At 37.0% G+C, this 20,167-nt stretch overlaps 1 protein-coding gene across 12 annotated transcripts in view; it reads right to left on the bottom strand.

The window, feature by feature from the left end:
- The window catches only part of cacna1ab (calcium channel, voltage-dependent, P/Q type, alpha 1A subunit, b), a 129,029-nt gene that overhangs the window by 60,255 nt on the left and 48,607 nt on the right, over positions 1-20,167 (bottom strand). For all 12 annotated transcript variants that reach the window (XM_079858404.1, XM_079858403.1, XM_079858408.1 and 9 more), the window contains exons 4-7: positions 16,248-16,354; positions 15,668-15,807; positions 258-349; positions 25-177 (exon numbers count right to left, since the gene is read on the bottom strand). In XM_079858404.1, the coding sequence (XP_079714530.1) occupies positions 25-177; positions 258-349; positions 15,668-15,807; positions 16,248-16,354 (492 nt within the window). The remainder of the gene's footprint in view (positions 1-24; positions 178-257; positions 350-15,667; positions 15,808-16,247; positions 16,355-20,167) is intronic.

Here is a 20,167-nt window from a genome sequence, read left to right as displayed (position 1 = left end):
TTTTGTCTTTTAGGAAAAGCTCACATGTGACATTGTCGTAGCATGTTTGGTGGAATTTGCCCATGTAGAACTCCAGGCCAATAATGGCAAACATAAGGATGGCCACAAATAAGAGCACGCCAATTTGCAAAAGTGGAATCATGGCCTTCATGATGGACTTCAGCACCACCTGCAGGCCTGGAGAGTAATGACATTATTGCATGTTGCACAAAGAGCTCTGTCAGACATTGATCAATGCAGACAGAAAGAACACTCACTTGGAATTCCTGACACCAATTTTAGTGGCCGCAACACTCTGACTGCTCGCAATGTCCGCAGGTCTAATTCTGACCCAACGGAGGACAGGATACTGGAAGACAGAAGAAAAAAACAGAGAGAAAGGAGGCAGAAAAACAAACAGTTAATGCCTGCTCATTAAACCCAACAGCTTCAATCTACTTTCTGCTCTTTCATTTGGATTCAGTCATCGGTTTATCAGGATGTTATTGTTTTTTTTCTTCAAATTATGACTTTTTCACATCTCTTTCGAAGGAAGTTTTGTCATATTATCTCATTTATGGGGAGAAATTTGGACCCAAACAATAGTATAGTCACATGCATACACACTAACCTGAGAAGAGGTCAATAGCAGGTAAATAATTGATCACACACTACTCTGTTCTCACATCACACACTGGTCTGATCATCTGATCTTTAAAGGCCCACTGAAGTGCCTTGAAATGCGCAGCATTATTCAGTGTGTTGATGTAATTTCTACTGAAACAGGGGGACAGGACTGGACATGCTGAACAGCTCCTCCCCTTTTTTAAAACAGCCAATAGCGTTTAGTTTATATCAGAGCCGTTCAGATCGGTAAAGCCGCAGTTTCCTCCTAATCTCTAACCGCTTCTCCTCCTAATATCCTCCATACCTCTTTAAAATATAGCATTCTGCGCAGAATTCAAATGGGTCCGATACATTTTCTGGTATGCGCGGACTCGCGCATATGATCCGCTCTGTGCTATAGCGTCTCTGTGTGTCTGCGCAGACTGTGTGCGCACTGCGGCGATTCGATTAACCCTAATGTGAAACCATACTTAATTTGCCCCAATGGAAAGCATACTTGCACTGTCTGAATAGTTCCCTTTCCATATTGTGCACTATGTGCCATTCACCATTTAGAAAGTAGTAAATGTGTGAACAATTGACTGATTTTCATCGCAGCTTCAGCATCTATTTAAAATGTAGGTGGCGGGACGCTTTAGATTCTAGAGAACATTTGATTGGACAGAAAATCTGATGAGAAGCTGAAGTGCAGAGGGATGTCATGAAAATCATAACCGTAAGGCTAACATATTCATACTAAAAGCCAAAAAACGAAAAATTGTATTTCTTGGTGACTTTAAATGTGTGTGTGTGCGCGCGCACACAGTGGGGTGCAGTGATTCTTCATTTGTGGGACACTAGTGGCCTGTTGGATGGGAAAAAATGTTTCGGAATCCATTTTAATATTGTTTTTATTTAATAATTGTCAATATTAATGAACATTTAGATGAAAAAGTGTTCTCAGTATTGAGAAATGCATACAAATGGGTTGAAAATTATAGAAATATGATATCTGTAGTCAAAAGAAAAAGTTATAGTTGAGCAATGACACTGAATTCAGGATTTAGGAGGTCTTCCTTCCTTTCTTGCTCTTTTTCCAACACATTTTTGCTGTCGCCTGTATATGCAGCGATGCCAATGTTGCTAAGAGCTCATTCATTAGTGGTTATGATCTAGAACGCCAGCCGCTGGCTCAGTCAATAGGCCTTTAACTGCTCTACCATCACATGCAGCAAACACCTACGTAAGCTTAAAGAAAAGAGAGAGAATGGTTGGATGGATGGACTTAAGCGAGACTGGACAGAATGCAGCAAACTTGTCTCCTGACTCATTCTCTAATGTCTTCTGCTTTTTCAGCTCTTTCTGTTAAGCCGTTCCATTGGCAAGAACATTGTGACTAATTCAATCAATGAATCATATTAGTTATTTTGTGATGTCACATGGTGCAACTAATGTTTTGAGAATGAAGATGAGATGGCGCCAACCCTATATAATAAGCATATAGGATCTGTCTAGAATATTCACAACCAAACCTAAATTGAAAACCTGATCACAGATCAGCAGACTGTGCCCTCTTTGAGCAAACCCAACTGAGATATTTGGATGAAACGGTCAGTAATTCATTTACATATATCTGCTGTCTCACGTAACAAATAACACCTATTTATGAGCCATCTCGTGTGATTAAATAAGCCTAAGACAGACGCAAATCTACATTCAACACTTAAAGAACGGATCTGAGATCAGGACTAAAGTGCTTCGGCTGCTGATATAAGATCAGTTTACACTTTATTTTTGTGGAACAGTGAATACTTAGATGCGGGAAGGAATAAACTGCCTCCCGGTCAGGCGGTGAAGAACACTTTATGTACAGTAAGTGCAGTCAGAATAACAGAGCACCGCTGACAGCGCTCATATCCTACTACACACTAAAAGGCCTGTGGTATTTTTGATGGAAGAGTGGACTGACGTGTATGTGTGTTAGTGTGTGCAAGTCTGAGACAGATGGAGAGAGGAAAAGAGTGTGTATATGTGCAAAAGTTTGAAAAGAAAGGCTGTAGCCCCTGCTCTCGGGTTAGAGTAGAAGAGCGGGCCTGTCCAAATCTATTTGGCTGATAAGAACTCTCTGTTGTGAGCTGTCAAAGAAAGTGCCTTTCATAGGATGTTATTTTGAACACAACACTAACTGGCCAATACTGAAATAGGGACAATTTAGGATTGATAAATAAAAATTTGTTACATTTTTTTTTTCTGAAGAACATATGCGAGTATATAGTGGTTGGCCATGGAAAAACATGATTCTAGAGTATTGTGGGTGTGATTGCTAATATGTTCTAAGTGTTTTTTAGCACATTGCTACTTGGTTGCTAGGTGGATGCTTATTGGCCCAGTCAAAAAAGCCAATGACAACCCATCTCTAGTGATATACAAGGCAGCTAGCTGTAAATGTCAGTTTAACTAACTTAAACTAACTTACTCAGCAAGATTACCTTTAAACTGTAGCTCTGAATAACTAGTTATAGCATCCGTAGTGGCAGCACTAAGAATGCAACAAACTAGCATTCGAGTTCACTTCAGTGTTATTTTAGTATCATTAGGATACTATTATAGTTTTTGGATAAATTCTTATTTTTATATTTTCCATTCTCATTTTAATTTCAGTTAATGTTTTATTGTGACATTTTTATTTGTTTTTAAAAATATATACAGTATGTTTATATAGTTTTTATTCATTTTTTTCTGTGATTGTGAGTCACAGAAATGTGACTCTGTGATTCTTGTCATTGTGAGTTATTTTAGTACATTAAGTTTACGTTTAAGTAGTACGTTTTATTTTATATACATTTTATTTTAATTCAGTAAATGTCTATTTTATTTCAAGTATTTTTTTATGATTTCGGTTAACTATAATAACCCTGGTTCACATATTTGAGCATGTTTTCGACCGCTAATAAGCTAAACTTTATTTGAACATTCATTCAGAAAGTTACATTTGGTAAAGTTAAACATATAAACTTTAGTTATTTGCTTTCACTCACCTTACAGAACATGTGACTGTGTCCTTCTTACCCAGAATTATTCTACAATATTTATATATATTTAACATGTTAAACTGAAAAAAGTATCGTTAACGTTGATAAGCACTAGTATATATATATATATATATATATATATATATATATATATATATATATATATATATATATATACACGTATATATAGGTTTTTTTAAATAAAGTAAAATTCCACTTCTTTACAATCAGTTATGTGCATTTCCCAATACATTTAATATTGAAAATGTGTCTGAAAAAGTATTGTACAATATTAAGAAATGCAAATAAAATAGTTTAAAAAATGATATCTGTAGTCTATAAACAATGAAACAAAACTTGTTTCTCACCCAGAATCATTCTTATATGTTCATTAAATTAGTAAAGTAAATTAGTTACGATACTTTGCAGCCTTTAACCGCTGCCTACAATGCTCTGGATCCTTTAACCTGGAAGCAACTCACTCCCGCTAAACGTTTACTCTTTGAATTCTTGCACCCAGGAACAATACAAGTCGACACCATTATGACTAAAAGTTTGCTAAGAAGTATTTGCTACTAAAGCAATGTGGTATTTGACTCTGCTCAAGCATATCCATATCAGACTGGTGGGGGTGGCCGTAAAGTGCAAAATGCCAGTGCATTATGGGTGTCGAGGTTTCCCTACCGATTTGGCAAAAGGGAAGACAATAGCCTGTTATCTCTGTTTTCTCTAGTTTGGTAGCACCGATTTCAACATTTTCTTCGCATTTCTACTGTATAGGCAGCCAAGTTTTATTGAAAGAACACTTCTCACAGTGTTATATGAGGTAGTCACTGCCCTCTCTCTCAGCACCAGTGGGAGGGTCCTGTGAAGGGAATACAGTGTGATTTGGGACACACTGGTGAGAAAAGATTGAAAGACACACAGTTAGCCCTGAGAATGACAGAGCAACAGAGAGAGAGGTAAAGAGAAAGAGAAAGCCTCCCGGCCCCAGGGAGAGGATGATGACAAGGTGAGATGGAGGAAGGGAGTGAGGGATTCACAGGAGCGTCAAGGCCTTCGTCTGCTGGGGAAAACCTGACAATCAATCAGAGCACACACAGTGAAGAAAGGACTTTCTCTTTTTTACTTTTTCTCCCAACACCAGTTTATCACTCCTTCTCTCCTCTATTGCACTGTAGGTGTTGTGTTTGTAACGTAACTTAAAAAAATTAAAGCACCCTTGAAAGACATATCACAACCCACATATGAAAAATTATTGACAGGAAGGATTTTCTGATTTGGAGAAAGGGCGTGGCTATATCTGGTAGAAGATAGAAGATAGAAGAAGTTAGTGAAATGGAAAATATTGTTTACAGTCTATTTGTGTATGATAATACATATTACGTTAATATGTGTATGCTTTAAGAATGTTTCTAAGAATAGATTCTGTGTTGTCTTGCTCATTTACTTAAAAAAAAAAAATGAAGATGTGGATGACGATCGTGGAAGTCTCTCTCCAACATCACGCCACCAGGTCTCTCCCCATTCACGGCATCACCATAGCAACCGGCGATTCCTCTTTTACGGAGTCTCCACGGTTACCAGCCTTCTCTCATTCATAACCGTTGCCACGGCAACGGGCCTCTGTCATTGATGGAATCTCGGTATTGCCGCGGCAACCAGACCAGGAGTGAGAGATAAAGTGTCCCCTTTCGATTGATCTCCCTTCCCTCCCCCTTTTATATGGTGAGAATTCACTGACTGACCACAGTGTCATACTTATCTGCAGTTTAACCGTTGACTACATAAAGTCCACCTCATTAGCACGTCCTCTACATGTTGTCGGCACCAGAAAACAGCTGGTTCCTGCAACAAAACGGTGCAGGAATCCTCCAGCTTTTCGTTCGTGCTGAATGTAGGTCATCCTGATATGCAGCCGAACTCTACATTATTCAATGCTGTACACTCAGGCCGGGGCATCTGGGAATACAGTGCATTTGTGCGGTATGTGAGGGTGTTTGTTTGGGGAGTGCGACAACGATCTGGTATCACAATCTATTTTCTTGTACCAAAGTTTGTAAAATAGGCCTCTTGTTAGTGGTGGAATAGGTTTCTTCTTTGTTAACTTCTCATCTCGGGCGTCTGTGTGAGAGTGTGATCTGATCAGCATGGCGACAGACTGCTGGAAGAGTCCATTTTCACCACTGGGAAGATGATATAACTTAATTCCTTAAAAATTATCAACCGTTTCTAAATGGTATTCTCCTCCTCCTTGACTTAGCTTTCTTTCTTATAGTCTCTTAGTCATTGATAATGCTGATATCCCTGTTATTATTGCTCACACTTAAGGTTATGGATTTAGATTAGCCCTTAACTCTCACCATTACACCTGGGTGCGTAACTTGACCTGCACTATTTGTGCTACAGACATGAATGATAGCCACAATCATGTTGCTTACTGAGGTAAACCATTTTGTTACCAGTGTCAGAAATTAACCAAGCTTTTGGGCAAAGTTACAAAAATGCCCCAGAAATTTAAAATGTGGGGGCAAAATTGTTGCCCCTTAGGTGCATTAGTCTACTTTTTTTTATTTAGGAACCTATTTTTTTTAGAAAATTAAAACTTTTATTGCGCAAGGATGCATTCAACTTATCAAAAGTGATAGTAAATATGTATGGATTGAAATGTAATCTATTATAATTATTTCTATTTAAAATAAATTCTGCTCCTTTAAACTTTCTATTTAAAGAATCCTGAAAGATGGTTTCCTCTATGGGTGTCAAGATTCCTCGATTAAATTCAAGTACTGTTGCAACTGTTATCATTTATATATATATATGGAGTTTGGAGTTTGAGATGCATATACGTATATATATATATATATATATATATATATATATATATATATATATATATATATATATATATATATATGCATGCCAAACTCCATCTCTGCATATGCTGTGAGTTTGGTTTGCTTATGACTTTCATCTGGGAATGCAATGTGCACTATTTCGTCAGATTTGCAAGGTAAATCATTTATAAACCTACGCCAGCACAGGAGAATATCGTGTTTCTAAAAATGCAAACTGTTCATCGCGATTTCAAAATAAAAGTTTAAACCCTCGCTCTGAGTTTGCATGTTTTACTGTCTACATGTTCTTGTTCAAGAAATTACAGTGCCTGTAGCATTTCTATCGTAAAGAAATGGCCAAATATTAACGATTAAGTGAACATTTGAATTAAATGTATATATATATATATATATATATATATAAAAAGTCGTTTTAAAGGCTTAGGTCTTTGCTTAGGTCTATTTTTATTACCACAAAAAAAGTTATCTGATTAATCGGCAGAATAATCGACGATTACTTGATTACCAAAATAAACGTTAGTGACAGCGCTAGTTTCCACAAAAATGTTTTCAACATTGATAATAATAATAAATGTTACTTGAGCAACCAATCAGCATAGTAGGATGATTTCTGTAGGATCGTGTGTCACTGAAAACTGGAGTAATGATGCTGATTCCATCCATTTATTCCATCACAGGAAAAAATTATATTTTAAAATATATTAAAACAGAAAACAGATCATTTAAACAGATCATACGTTTTTACTGTATTTTTGATTAAATAATACAGCCTTGGTGACAAAGAGACTTTATTCAAAAACATAAATAAAATAATACAGACCTTAAACTTTGTGTATTTTATATTACCTGCACAAATATTATAATATTTTAAGCATAATATTCTATATTTAGAAATTTTGATGGACTGATTCAATTGAAGTACTTGAGATTAATGGGAAAACGTTATGCGTTAATATGAGAGTAAATATATGAATCTTAGGGGCAAATTAATGATTTAATTTTTGTTCAATTCTGGCACTGGTTGTTACTTTAGGCATTCATACAGTACATTGTAAAACCTTATTTTCCAAAGTTTCCAAGATTACTGGAGGTTTACAAGAAAATACTTTCAATTACAATACAATGTCAGTGTTACTTGCCAATTCTTTGTAATTATTTGTGAACTTCACTAGCAATTTCTGAGAGAAAATCCTACATCAAAATTTTTAAGTATACCCTCAGATTTTCACCTGGCAGACAATATATCCTTAAATATCCATTCGACCTATACTGAAGGAGCGACCAAGTAAAATCTAAGGACTAGAATATATATACATATATTTTTGCTCCTTCTGATCTCAGCACAGCTGATGGTCACTCCCTCCCCCTCCTCTCATCCTCTCCGCTCATTGTTACCAAGCACCCGTGTTTTCTCTGCATTCTCACATTCCCCCTACCTCTCCCTTACCTCCCTCCTTTTTCCACGAATGCTTTTTTCCCTATTAGTCCCCCTCTTTCACTGTTACATTTGTGATGAAAGAAAAATGAGGGTGAGAGAAACATGGAAAACCTCTTTCACCCTTTACAACTACATAACACACTGATGCAGTCTCTCTCTATTACACACACACACACACACACACACACACACTCTCTCCGTCTATTACTGAGAGCCTTACTTTCTCTCTCTGGCATTCTGTTGTTGTCCTTCCCACCTGTCCTTATGTGGCAACCAGCATGTGTGTGGCCGTCTCAAGGACAAGAGAAAGAGCAACTTCACCAGCACACACACGCAGAAGGTGTATGTTAATGTGTGCAACATGACGTGTGTGTGGTGAGAGAGAGAAAGAGAGATAGAGGGAGGTTTTCTACCTGTGTGGATATTGTACCACTGCCATCATTTCCATTATCATTATTGCTCTGCAGTCATTTAGAGAAAGACATCCTTCCCTTCACCTCCATATAGGGCTAAACCACACACTCACCCTGAAACACACTTATTCTAACATCAACACACACTCACGCACAAACGCACTCCACTCAAAGTGCATCTATTCCTGAAACACGCTTTTAACCTGGTGTCCGGTCGGCGCAACGGTACCGTTACCACAGACATAACTTCCTGGACATGTTCTCAAAAAAGATCATATAGACACAAGCGCACAAGTTCACACTGTCTTTTTGGGAGATTTTTTTTTTGATATTAGCGAGAAGACAGGAAATGATGCAGAGAAGCGGAAGAATCAGGGTTAGGGTAAGAGGCAAGCCAGATTCAAAATCATGTAAATAAAACAGATTATTGTTTGTTGCATGTATTACGAGAAAATACTACTTTCTGTATAAATATATGTTTGAACATATTTTACTTCCACAAACTGACATCCCCCCCTTCAATATTATGGAGAAAACGTTTTATCTTTGAAATAACATGCACAATTAAGCATAATGCTTAATGTAACACACTTTGATGGGTTTTTGAGTGAGTACACTCACAAAATGGTGACAGTGTGGACTGGATCAAATAGAAACTGGACTAATTGCACACAAACTGCAAATAAATGTAGTCTTTTTTTAACAAATGTCTTTTTTTTATCAAATGTGCCAGAATGCCGTTCCATGTTGTTCAATCCAATTTAACAGCTCATCTTGGTCCATATTAATGTTTAAATGTTCCTCTACTCCATAATTTAAAAATAAGCGACTGTATGTGAGTGTAGACACAAGGAGACGGCAAACCAAAGAGTGTGAGAGAGAACGATAAAGTGAGAAAAGCAGAGAGAGTGGTGTCTTCTCTGGCCTTCCACGGTTCTCTCTTATTACATAACATTGCTATGGAAACAGCTGCACATGGCAGTGCTAAGGTGTGTCCAGAAACTGAGAAATCTTCTACAGGCTAAACCATGGTGTTATTCTCTTGGTCTCGCTCACTCTCTTGCTCTTTTCCTTTCTGTCTCTCTTCGCTGTGTGTGCCAGTAGTGAAGTCACAGATTGGCACAGAGCAGGCAGCCAATAGCCAGCGCAGTCACGACTCAGGAATCTGCCAAGTAAGAGCTGTACATTGGCAACACGAGCACAAGCAATGGCAGTGGTAATGCAGAATGTGATAGGGAACTAATAACGGTACTGGTTCAAAATGGAAGTACTAATTAGTACATATCTCTGCATTTTTTGGTTGAATGGCGACATATCTCGGTATTTTATACGTTTTCTACATGGATAGAAATTATTGTATTTATTTAAAAATATGTACATTTCACATCCTGCCCAATGTTGTCCAACAAACAATGTTCATATTGAAGGCTATGAAAACAGATATAGTGAATGTAACCATGCAGGCTATGCCATTTAGACTATTATGTGCAAAAAAGACTAAAAATGAAAATAAATAAAAACAAAAGCACAGACATATTATATTAGCCTTGATTAACCCATTGCAATAGTCACTTTACAGTTACTGCTATCACAAAAACTCACTTACTTGTAGGTTTAAAATTTCAAATATAGCACATTTATTGTCCAACTACAAATATTTTAGCAATATGTTTATTTTAGTCAGAATTATTATACTGTTTGGCGCTCGTTCACCGAAGTCTGTCCGTTTAGCGGAGATTCACTTGCATAAGGCTTGTCCTCTCCTGACAACAAAATGGAAATATTTGCATGACTTTCTAACATTTACAGAGTGAGAATATACCTGTGAAACTTAAGTTATGCACTGAGGAAAACACCACAACTCAAACGCATTAAACAGAGCATGTATCTGTCAGAGCATCTAAAGGGGCAAGCCGCTTTAAACTATCCGTGTTAACTATATCTTATGAGTTATTATGAAGCCCTTGATATAAAGCATGGACAAAGTGAATTATGCACCTTCCCCGCAGCAGCACACTCTGCATCCTCCGCTATTTTTCAGATGCGCTTGTATCAAACTACAGTACAGTATATCGATATAAACGGTATTGCCTCATTCTATATTGTTTGTAAGAAATATATCATACAAACTCGAAATATCCCCAGCCCTACTAAATGGAGGGGAATTAATTAAGAAGTACAATAAAAAACAATTATAGTTCACTATTAATTTTTTTTTCATTATATATGCATATAATATATCATATTTATATTGTAAATTACATATGCATCAATTTTATATTCAAGTCTTTTCATTATGTACAAACACACATTTACTGACTTTTAAAAAGATCCTGATGTTGAAAAAAGCAAGTTCATGTCGTTATTTGTCAACTACTCAAATGCAGATTCAACATGAGCTCTTTCAGACTGTCCGCTGTGACCAGTGACCGCTCTGAGACCAGCAGCGAACTCTGCTCAGAGGTCATGAGAGTCTGTCACTCCGCTGTCAAGCTTCATTGATGTCTTGATGTAAAATCCACGAGGTGAAACTAAAATGTAGAACTAGAGTTTTCGAGCTGATGGAGAGGCACTCGAGGGAGTCCTGCAACCACAGTCGTTGTCAGAAGTAACATCCTTTTTCAACTGACACTAAAGAGCATTTCAGATACTAAAAACAGACGACCACGGCTAAACGTTTAAACATGAGAGGAAACAATGAAATGTAACGACATCAGTGTCCAATATTCTGTTGATAATTTCAGACTAATTCTAACTGAAGTTCTATATTTTTATTCAAAGACAAAGCAATTCTGATTTCTGTGTCAGTCAAAAGGCTGAAACAACCTAAAACTAATGTAGGCCTCATTACATGTTATTGAATATGGAGAGTTAATGTATTTGCTCTTCGTAGGACTAGATTTGCTAAGCTACTGCTACTGCTGCTGTAGAGTAGAGATGTGACGGTGATAATATTCTCCCACCGGTTAATCGACATGTGACAACACCGGTAATATCGGTTGGGCGATGCAATTTTTTTTTTTACATCGTTTATAAAAAGCTGGTGCGGCAGTGTGCACTTCACTTTCACTTTTAAATTAGCGTCAATTCATTCTTCGCAGGGAATTTGATTGACATGCGATCTGAGTCTGACCAATCAAAATCCACCATTTTTGTCTGACAAAGCAGTCAGGAGAATTAGTAGATTAACGTTGGTGGATTTGAACTTGGCTTTAACTGAGGCAATCCGTCACGACACATTAAAGAGCCACAAAACGGTAGGTCTATTTATTGTTTAATTTTCTTTGACTGACCAAATTTGAAAGTTGAGACTTTGTTTCATATTAAATATTACCTGCTCGGTCCTGCCTGTCAGCGCGTTGAGAACATGGGTTGAATCCGAAATCGCCCCCTAAACCCTCACTCACTAAGTTAGGCTTATTCCCTACGTTAGTCCACTTATACTGTTCACTTGAAGGAGTGAATGAAAACGAGTGAGCGAATTCGGACAGCAGTTTAGCATACATAAGCTGTACACTCGTGTTATGGTTTGTTCAAGCCCGAAAGAGAACTCGATACTGACGCGCGTCTTTTCTGTGGGTCATGTGTGTGTGTGTGTTTAATAGGCAGGACTTACAGCACGGTCTCTTTAGTCTTGTCGCGCTTGAATGGTTTAAAAGCATTCACATTAATAAGAGCGTGATCATACAACGCTAGGTGACAGAAAAAAACGGATACTAAAAATTAAATATTTTTAACGCTTTAAACTTTTTTTTTTTTTTTGCGGTGCTGCGGTGGGCAAGTGATGAAACACCGGTAACACCGACTATCGTAGCAAGCCTACTGTAGAGAAAGTATGGAATAGATACATAAACACGCTGCTGTGATCATGTAAGATATGCTGCTGCTGCATAAATAGACAAAATAGACATAAATCCTGTAGCAGATCTAGGCAGGTGGAGCTGGGGGAGGTGGAGGGTTTCAGAGGAAGGACTAGCTTAGAGCAAACAATGAACCAGACTATTAAAATGTTGAGCGAGTAATCTTATTGACTGAATCTTGAAGCTTCTGACCAATCAGCTTTCATGAATTAACTATTCATTATTTTGTCCTTTTCAGAGCATTATGACTGACATGTCCTTAAATTTTTAGAAATAGCTAATCATATTTAAAGAGTTGTGTTTTGCATGGCTGCAGAATGAGGAAAAAAATGGGTCTGTGAAACAACTTTAAGACCAAGAAAAAGCTTCTGCCAGCTGGTAATGTTGGCAGTGGACTGAACAACTGTGCAAGCAGTGAGCAGTAATCCTGCTATGGCTAGCGCCCATTACCTGACTGTCATCAAATCAGGACTACTGAGTAAACATCCCATCACAATATTTATATTAAAATCAAAGTGGAAATGTTTTTCAGAACGTTCCTATGCTGCTGGGTCATGGTCTTAAATGTAAATGGTCTAAATCTAAAGGTCTGTGCTGGTAAAACATAAATACTGTTAATAAAAAATTAAATAATAATAAAAAAATATATATACAGTACTGTGCAAAAGTCGTAGGCATGTTAATACCCCCCCCCCCCCCCCATTTTTTTTTTTGGGGGGGGGGGGGGGGTATAAACATGCCTAGGACTTTTGCACAGTACTGTGTATATATATATATATATTATATTAAATATTTAAAAGATTGTATTTTAATAAAATAAAAAGTAAAAAATATAATTAATAATAAAATAAATAGAAAATAAAATAAAAAATAATAAAAAATAATAATTATAAAATAAAATAAAATAAAATAAAATAAAATATGTTTTCTTGGACAGAAAGAGAAAAAACACTAACACCTTCTTCCAAAAGTGACACAACATGACAGTCCAACATGAAAGTATGCATGCGTGTTTGTTACAGTAAGTAAAGGTATGTATGAGTCTGTCTGTAAATAGAAATCAAAGCTACAGGAAGCAGCATGGAGGAGAATGCATTGTATCATCAAAGTGTAGCTCTTTCTCTCTAACACACACACACACACACACACACACACACACACACACACACACACACACACACACACACACACACACACACACACACACACACACACACACACACTGCTGTGAATGTCAGCTGATGCTTACAAATGTATCCAATATGCACACACAGCAGTCGACGGTGAGTAAAAATGTGTGTATTGAGGATGTAGTTAATGATTAGCCATGTTCAGTTATACAGCTGCTTGTGTGTGTGAAGATCTGGCTGTGTCTAAAAGCGGGGCTAGTTGATTGATCATCTGCAGTAGTGAAAAGCAGGTTACTGCAGCAGCTAACAAAAACACACACACCCGCTCGCCCTGCTCCATTACGTTTCCATCGTTCTCATTCTCCTCCCTTCCCCCTCCACCTCTATCCTCCATGTTCTAGTTTTTTTCTCTCCTTCTTCCCATCATTTCTACTTTCACTAGTTTCTGTTGAAAAGACAAGCACTGCTCGTCAACATGTTTTGGATGCTGGTATGTTGGTGATCTTACCAATCTTTTTAAAGGGACAGTTCACTCAAAAGTAATTCCATTATCATGTACTCACCTTCATGTCGTTCTCAACCTGCATGACTTCTTGCACTTAAAATATATTTACACTACCCTTCAAAAGTTTGAGGTCGGTTAGATTTTTGAAATGTTTTTTGAAGGAAGTCTCTTATGTTCAAAAAGACTGCATGTATTTGATCAAAAACAGTAAAAACAGTAATATTGTAAAATATTATTATAATTTAAAATAAAAGTTTTGTATTTTTATATATACTTATAATTTAAATATAATTTAATCCTGAGATGCAAAGTTGAATTTTCTGCATCATAACTCCAGTATTCAGTGTCACAAGATCCTTCAGAAATCATTCTAATATGCTGATTTGCTGCTCAAGAAAGATTTACTATTATGATCAATGTTGAAAACAGTTGTTCTGCATAATATTTTTGTGGAAACCGTGATATATTTTTTAGAATTCTTTGATGAATAAAAAGTTAAAAAGACCAGCATTTATTTGAAACGGACATTATAAATGCATTTACTGTTACCTATTTGATGTGTCCCTGCTGACCCCTTTTGTCTAAAAATATATTTATATATTTACTGGAATGTCCATGTAGCTGTTTTAAACAAAGTCAGTGGTAATGGGGACAAATTTGTTGTTACCATTCACTTATGGAAAAGAGCAGTTTGGACAAAAGAGACTTTTGTGTCCCATGTATGAAATTAGGCAATACAGGTAAGGAACGACAAGTAAATTATGACAGAGATTCCATTTTTGGGTGAACTAAACCAAGCCTCCCTTTGCCAATCATAATGATGATGCTAGTTGACCAGCATTTTGCCAACCAAACCAGCACTAACCAGCATAAATGAGCTTTTCAGGATTTTCACTCCATCGTGGATTCTTCAGCCTCTCATCTCCTCCTCCTCCAGTCCATATATCTTTCCACATCAACCAACACCGAGCTCTCTCTCTCTCTCTCTCTCTCTCTCTCTCTCTCTCTCTCTCTCTCTCTCTAATTTTCCAATATTTCAAAGCCCAGGGGAATGGAGTAATGGAGTCACATGACCCTGCCCTTCTTTAGAACTGCAATACTACAACACACCCGTCTGTCTCTCTCTCTCTCTGCTTCCCTGTGAGGTGACATTTCAGACGTGCCCTGATGGTTGCTCCCTAAGGTGCTGCTGTGATCTGCCCTGTGTTTGAGAATCCGTGTGTGTGTCTGTGTGTGTGTGTGTGCTCATTAAGGCATGAGGGAGCCAGCATCCAACCAGACCTCTACTGTGTGTGTAGTGTTGTTTCAGACAGAGAGTTCCAGAGGGGGCGTGTTTTTCTCAAGGCTAATTTAGGCCATGCGAAAAGTATATCTTTTAGCATACATTTTACGAATAATGTGCAGTCAACCAGTCATACGGCAATCTACAGACAAATCATCTATTTTATTTCCAAGTTAAGAGCTTAAAAAGGCCATGAAATGCTTAATAAAACTGACAAAAAGTCTGCTTTGTCATTTCTAACTGCATGTAAAAGTAAAAATAATACATAGTGTAGTCTGTATCATGAACAAATGACTCTTTTAATTAATCTGTCAAAAAGAGCCACTCCAATTTTAATGTTCAGTCTTTCACTAAACATACAAATTATTACACAAAAATATTTGACATCAGAACTCCACCATCGACCAACAGAATCAAGTATTCCAGAGAGTCATCTGACAATTGTTTATATTGACTCATAAATCGAGCAGCTCAAATTATATTTAATTTGGTCTCTGCAGTTTGTACTGTATACAAGAGCAATGACATCAGACACCATGCAGTGAGTGTGTTTGTTTAACTCACCCCGTGAGCACCACTACAAAGTCCATCATGTTCCAGCCATTTCTCAGGTAGGAGCCCTTGTGGAAGGCAAATCCCAGCGCAAGAATCTTAATGCCCGATTCAAAACAGAAAATAGCAATGAAATAGGGCTCTGTGTCATCCTGTGAGAGAAAGAAAACACACAGTACCTGTATTTATTAACAAGTGACTCTCAAATTGTCCTGTGCATGCTTGAACAGAAAGGAGTAGATGAAATGTTTATATGGCAGTGTTAAACTATTCGTTTACTATGTGTGTGTGTGTACCTGATATTCACTACATTATGGGGACCAAATGTATGGTTTACCCCACAAGGATAGTAATACCACTAAATTTTTACCTTATGAGGACTTTTTTGGAAAACAGGTTATATATCATACTAAATTAAGTGTTTTTGTGAAGTGTATACTTTGAAGTGCATTTGTAAAAATAGTACAAAAATAAAGTAAATAAAGTTGTAAATACTGTAAAAATGCAGTAGAAGTCTATGCAATGTCCCCATTTAGATAGCTAAGCATTTAAGTAAATGTGCGTGTGTGTGTGTGTGTGTGTTGCACTTTACCAGTCGTTCTGACAGTGGAGTTTTGTCTCCATCTGGTAAGTGTTGTTCAAGAGCCAGTACGATGCAGTTGGCAATGATGGTGGTTAAAATCATCCACTCAAACGGAGTAAGAGGCAAAGTTAAGGCTCATATCAAACATTTATATTTCAAAAGTTTTTTTTACCATAATATTAAAATCACCTTGGCAACATAAAAATGTATGAACTTTGCAATGTTACAAAAATAACCAAATATAATGTCAAAATATTAATTTTATTATCCTATAATATTACTAGAAATTGTATTAAGGAATTAATATTACAACAACAACAAATCATGCACATAATGTTGTCCGCTTGCAGAGTTTGGATAAACCATGTGCGTTCAAGTGTAAGTGATGTGGAGCTGTAGGCCTGGGCTCACACATATACATACAAAAATAAACACACACACACACACACACACACACATGGCTGCAGGGCTGTATAAAATAGATGAGTGTGGAAAGATTCAGCCTGACTGTAATAGAGCACTCATTATCCAGTTACTGTGTGTCTCTTTACCAGCTGCCACTGGCACTGATGCCACACACTAGTGATGTCCGGTTCGTGAACGAATCGTTCTTTTGAACCGGTTCTTTTTAGTGAACCGGTCGAACCAGTACACTAAATCAGACTGAATCGTTCAAAACAGTTTGCGTCTTGCGTCAGCGCTGATCCACAAGTTACCAATGTTACCAATGTTACTCTTTCGGACATGCCTGACAGTCCCTCCGACTCGAAATAAACCAATATCCCGGAGTATATGTTACTCCAGTAAATCCAACAGTTCACTGAACTGAGACATGCTGTGCTGAGAGAACTGATACTGCGCATGCGCGTACTACCGAACGTACAGGTACAGCGGTCCTCAATCACCAGTACAGAACCGAGAACTGTTTCTTTCTGACACGTTCGACATACTGTAGCCTACCGAGAACCGATGAGCTGATGAGCTGAGCATGCGTGCAATTTTTTCAGAGGGACAAAATGCATGTTTCCTAAATATTTTGTTGAACATCAATAAGTGTAACAATATAAAACATGTTAGAAACATGTTTATCACATAATTACTGTCTTATCACTGGATTATTTTAAAGATTTGAAACACAATGAATGGATTGTAAAACTGTCAAACTAAACATTTACTATTATACTAAAACATTATTTTCAGGAACAGCTAATTTAATTTCTAAGTAAGTTGATATAAATCTTTGACGTAAACTCCTGCCAAGGTTTTAAGGGTGCAAAGTAAATGTTGTTAATCAAAACATAACGTATTAAACATGCATCGACTTTTTAGTTTTGTCGACTGTATATTCAGATTGCAGCAGATCTCAGATCAGCACACACAGGCCTATGCTACAGTTAAGAACTGGTTGTTGCAGCATTTCTCGAATTACATTACAGAACCGAGAACTGTTTCTTTCGGACACGTTCGATACGGAGAACCGATGAGCTGGAGATACTGAGCAGGCGTAATAACAGCGTCTGCGTCAGCGATGATTATGATGATGATTACTATTATTTAACTGAAGTTATGATTACAAATGCCTGTATTTGAATGTATTTTTATCCGCCGGGATGATAGAATTGACGTCATTACGTAAGGATTACTGATTACAGATTACTGGTAAACCGTTTTTTTGAACTGGTTCATTGAAACAAACTGTCCGAAAGAACCAGTTCGCGGAAAAGAACCGGACTTCCCATCACTACCACACACACACACACACACACATTCTCAGCACTTGCCATAACCGCTTATGTCATGCATGTGACATACAGATAAGCACACATACAAAAACACATGCAGTCTGTGTGAAGACTGCTACACACTTCGGTAACATTTTAAGATGATTAATTACATAGTTAAACATGTTTGCATTACACTATATGATGACAAGCATAAATCTTCATTCAAACTATTATAAAGTTCATGAAACTTTGATTCTATATGTACTGCGTATATTTAATATATTTCAATACATTGCAAAAACGTATTATTAATCAGTATTTTTGTCTTGTTTTCTAATAACAATATCCAAACATATTTTTAAAACAAGATACATTAACTAAAGAAGTTTTAGAAGATAGATTTAAAAAAAATAATAATAATAAATTATAATTATAAATAATTACTAATAAACATTTTTCTTAACCTACTGATTATTCTTAAACATAAAACTCAATTTTGTAAGATTTAGGCTAGTATAATATAATATAATATAATATAATAATAAAAGTGTTTGTTTGCCACCAAGTGTAAGTTTTCCTACATCTTGAAACTTTTAGTTTTACAAATGGGGACAATATTTGTAGGATGAACAAACAATGTTTTTGGTCATCAAATTAAAAATTACATGAAATATAATAAATAAATATTTGAGTTTTGAACTGCTGGAAAAAGTTGTGTGAAGCACTTGAAAGTTCTTAAAATGCGCTTGATTTTCACTCTCAAAAGGCTGTACGAACCCTGCAATGAATAATGTAAAAACATTCTACTACTTCTGCCACAATACCATGGTTACACTGTTAGTACTACTACATTAAATCCATGGTGAACGTTGGAGATTTGTGGACTCGAAACCCTTCTAGCTGAGAATTCAGCACCAAATTTGAATGCTTCTCACTAGATTTTGTAGCGGTGTTATTAATTCTGTGGCGAATTCAAACTCTTTCTCACTGGATCTCTCAGCGCTGTGTAGTAACAGTGTCGCGTGATCAGACAAAGATCAGCTCGTGAGTACCTCGCAACGCAAAGCTAATAATCTGTCCGAGCAGCGTAATAACAAGTATAAGGGTTTCGTTCCGCTTTCGTTTCGTTTGCTGTTTGATGTTTCTCATACGCAACAGAAATGACAGTTCTATCAGTTGGGCTGATGACCTTGAACAAAATTTAGTCACATCAGCAGGAAAAAGTTTGCAAAATGCATCCATTTGGTCGCAGTCTGGAGCCGTGCATATGAGCATGCCACGAGAATTCACACCAATCTGTCTGTATACTGCATGTAAACTGTTCAAAGTACATCAGTTATTTTGTGGTGCAAAAAGAGCAAACACAGACCTCTTAGGGACACAAGCTCACATCAAGTCCTTACACACTCATGCTTATTCAGAGCTTATTGAAATCACCAACAGACAGTTAGCTCAGGGCTAACATGGCTAGCAGTACAATGCATGCTGGGAGACTTAAAGTGGTATCCATGGCAACCACTCGAGCGCTGAAGTGAGCATGTGCAGAGCGGTTGTTCTGAGAAATGAAATGCGAGCATTTGTGCAAACCCTTCACGGCAGAAACCACAGACAGAGATGCTGCAGAGTGCTGCACACTAAACTACTAAACAACTGAAATCTTCCTTTCTCATTTCAACAGTCTTCTCTCTTGTTCTGTTTCTGTACAAGGGTAATTGAGAGAGAGAAGGAGAGAAAAATAAGACAGAGAAGGACAACAGAGAGAATGTAGATGTATTTAAATGAGGAGGAAAAGAAAAGGAAAGGCAGGGAGAGCTGGCAACAGAGAAAGAGAGAGAGAAGAGCTGTTAAATGGAAAGTTGGCCAGCATCTGAGAGTCTCTACTGCATCTCTCCATCAGCAGTTTAAATGTGTATTATACTAATAAGAGGTAGTGATGGTGCCAGGTCCCTCTTTCAATCTCTTCTGCTTTAATTAAAAAGTCTGCACAAAGCCAAATATATACGTTTTCCTTCTATATACGGTACACATATTTGTCTCTTCTCAAAAACATACACGTTTAGTTAGCTACACAGTAATAATAATCTAAAAAATAATAATTTTTTTAGTATCTAAATAGCCTTAAACGATGATAAATTAAATTATTTGCAGAAAATTCATCTTAAATTGCGTTTTGCAGATTATTCTTGTTTTAAGCAGGAATCAAAT

The sequence above is a fragment of the Squalius cephalus genome, assembly GCF_949319135.1.
Source record: "Squalius cephalus genome assembly, chromosome: 22".
Classification (NCBI taxonomy): Eukaryota; Metazoa; Chordata; class Actinopteri; order Cypriniformes; family Leuciscidae; genus Squalius; species Squalius cephalus.
This window is presented reverse-complemented; position numbering and strand designations above follow the sequence as displayed.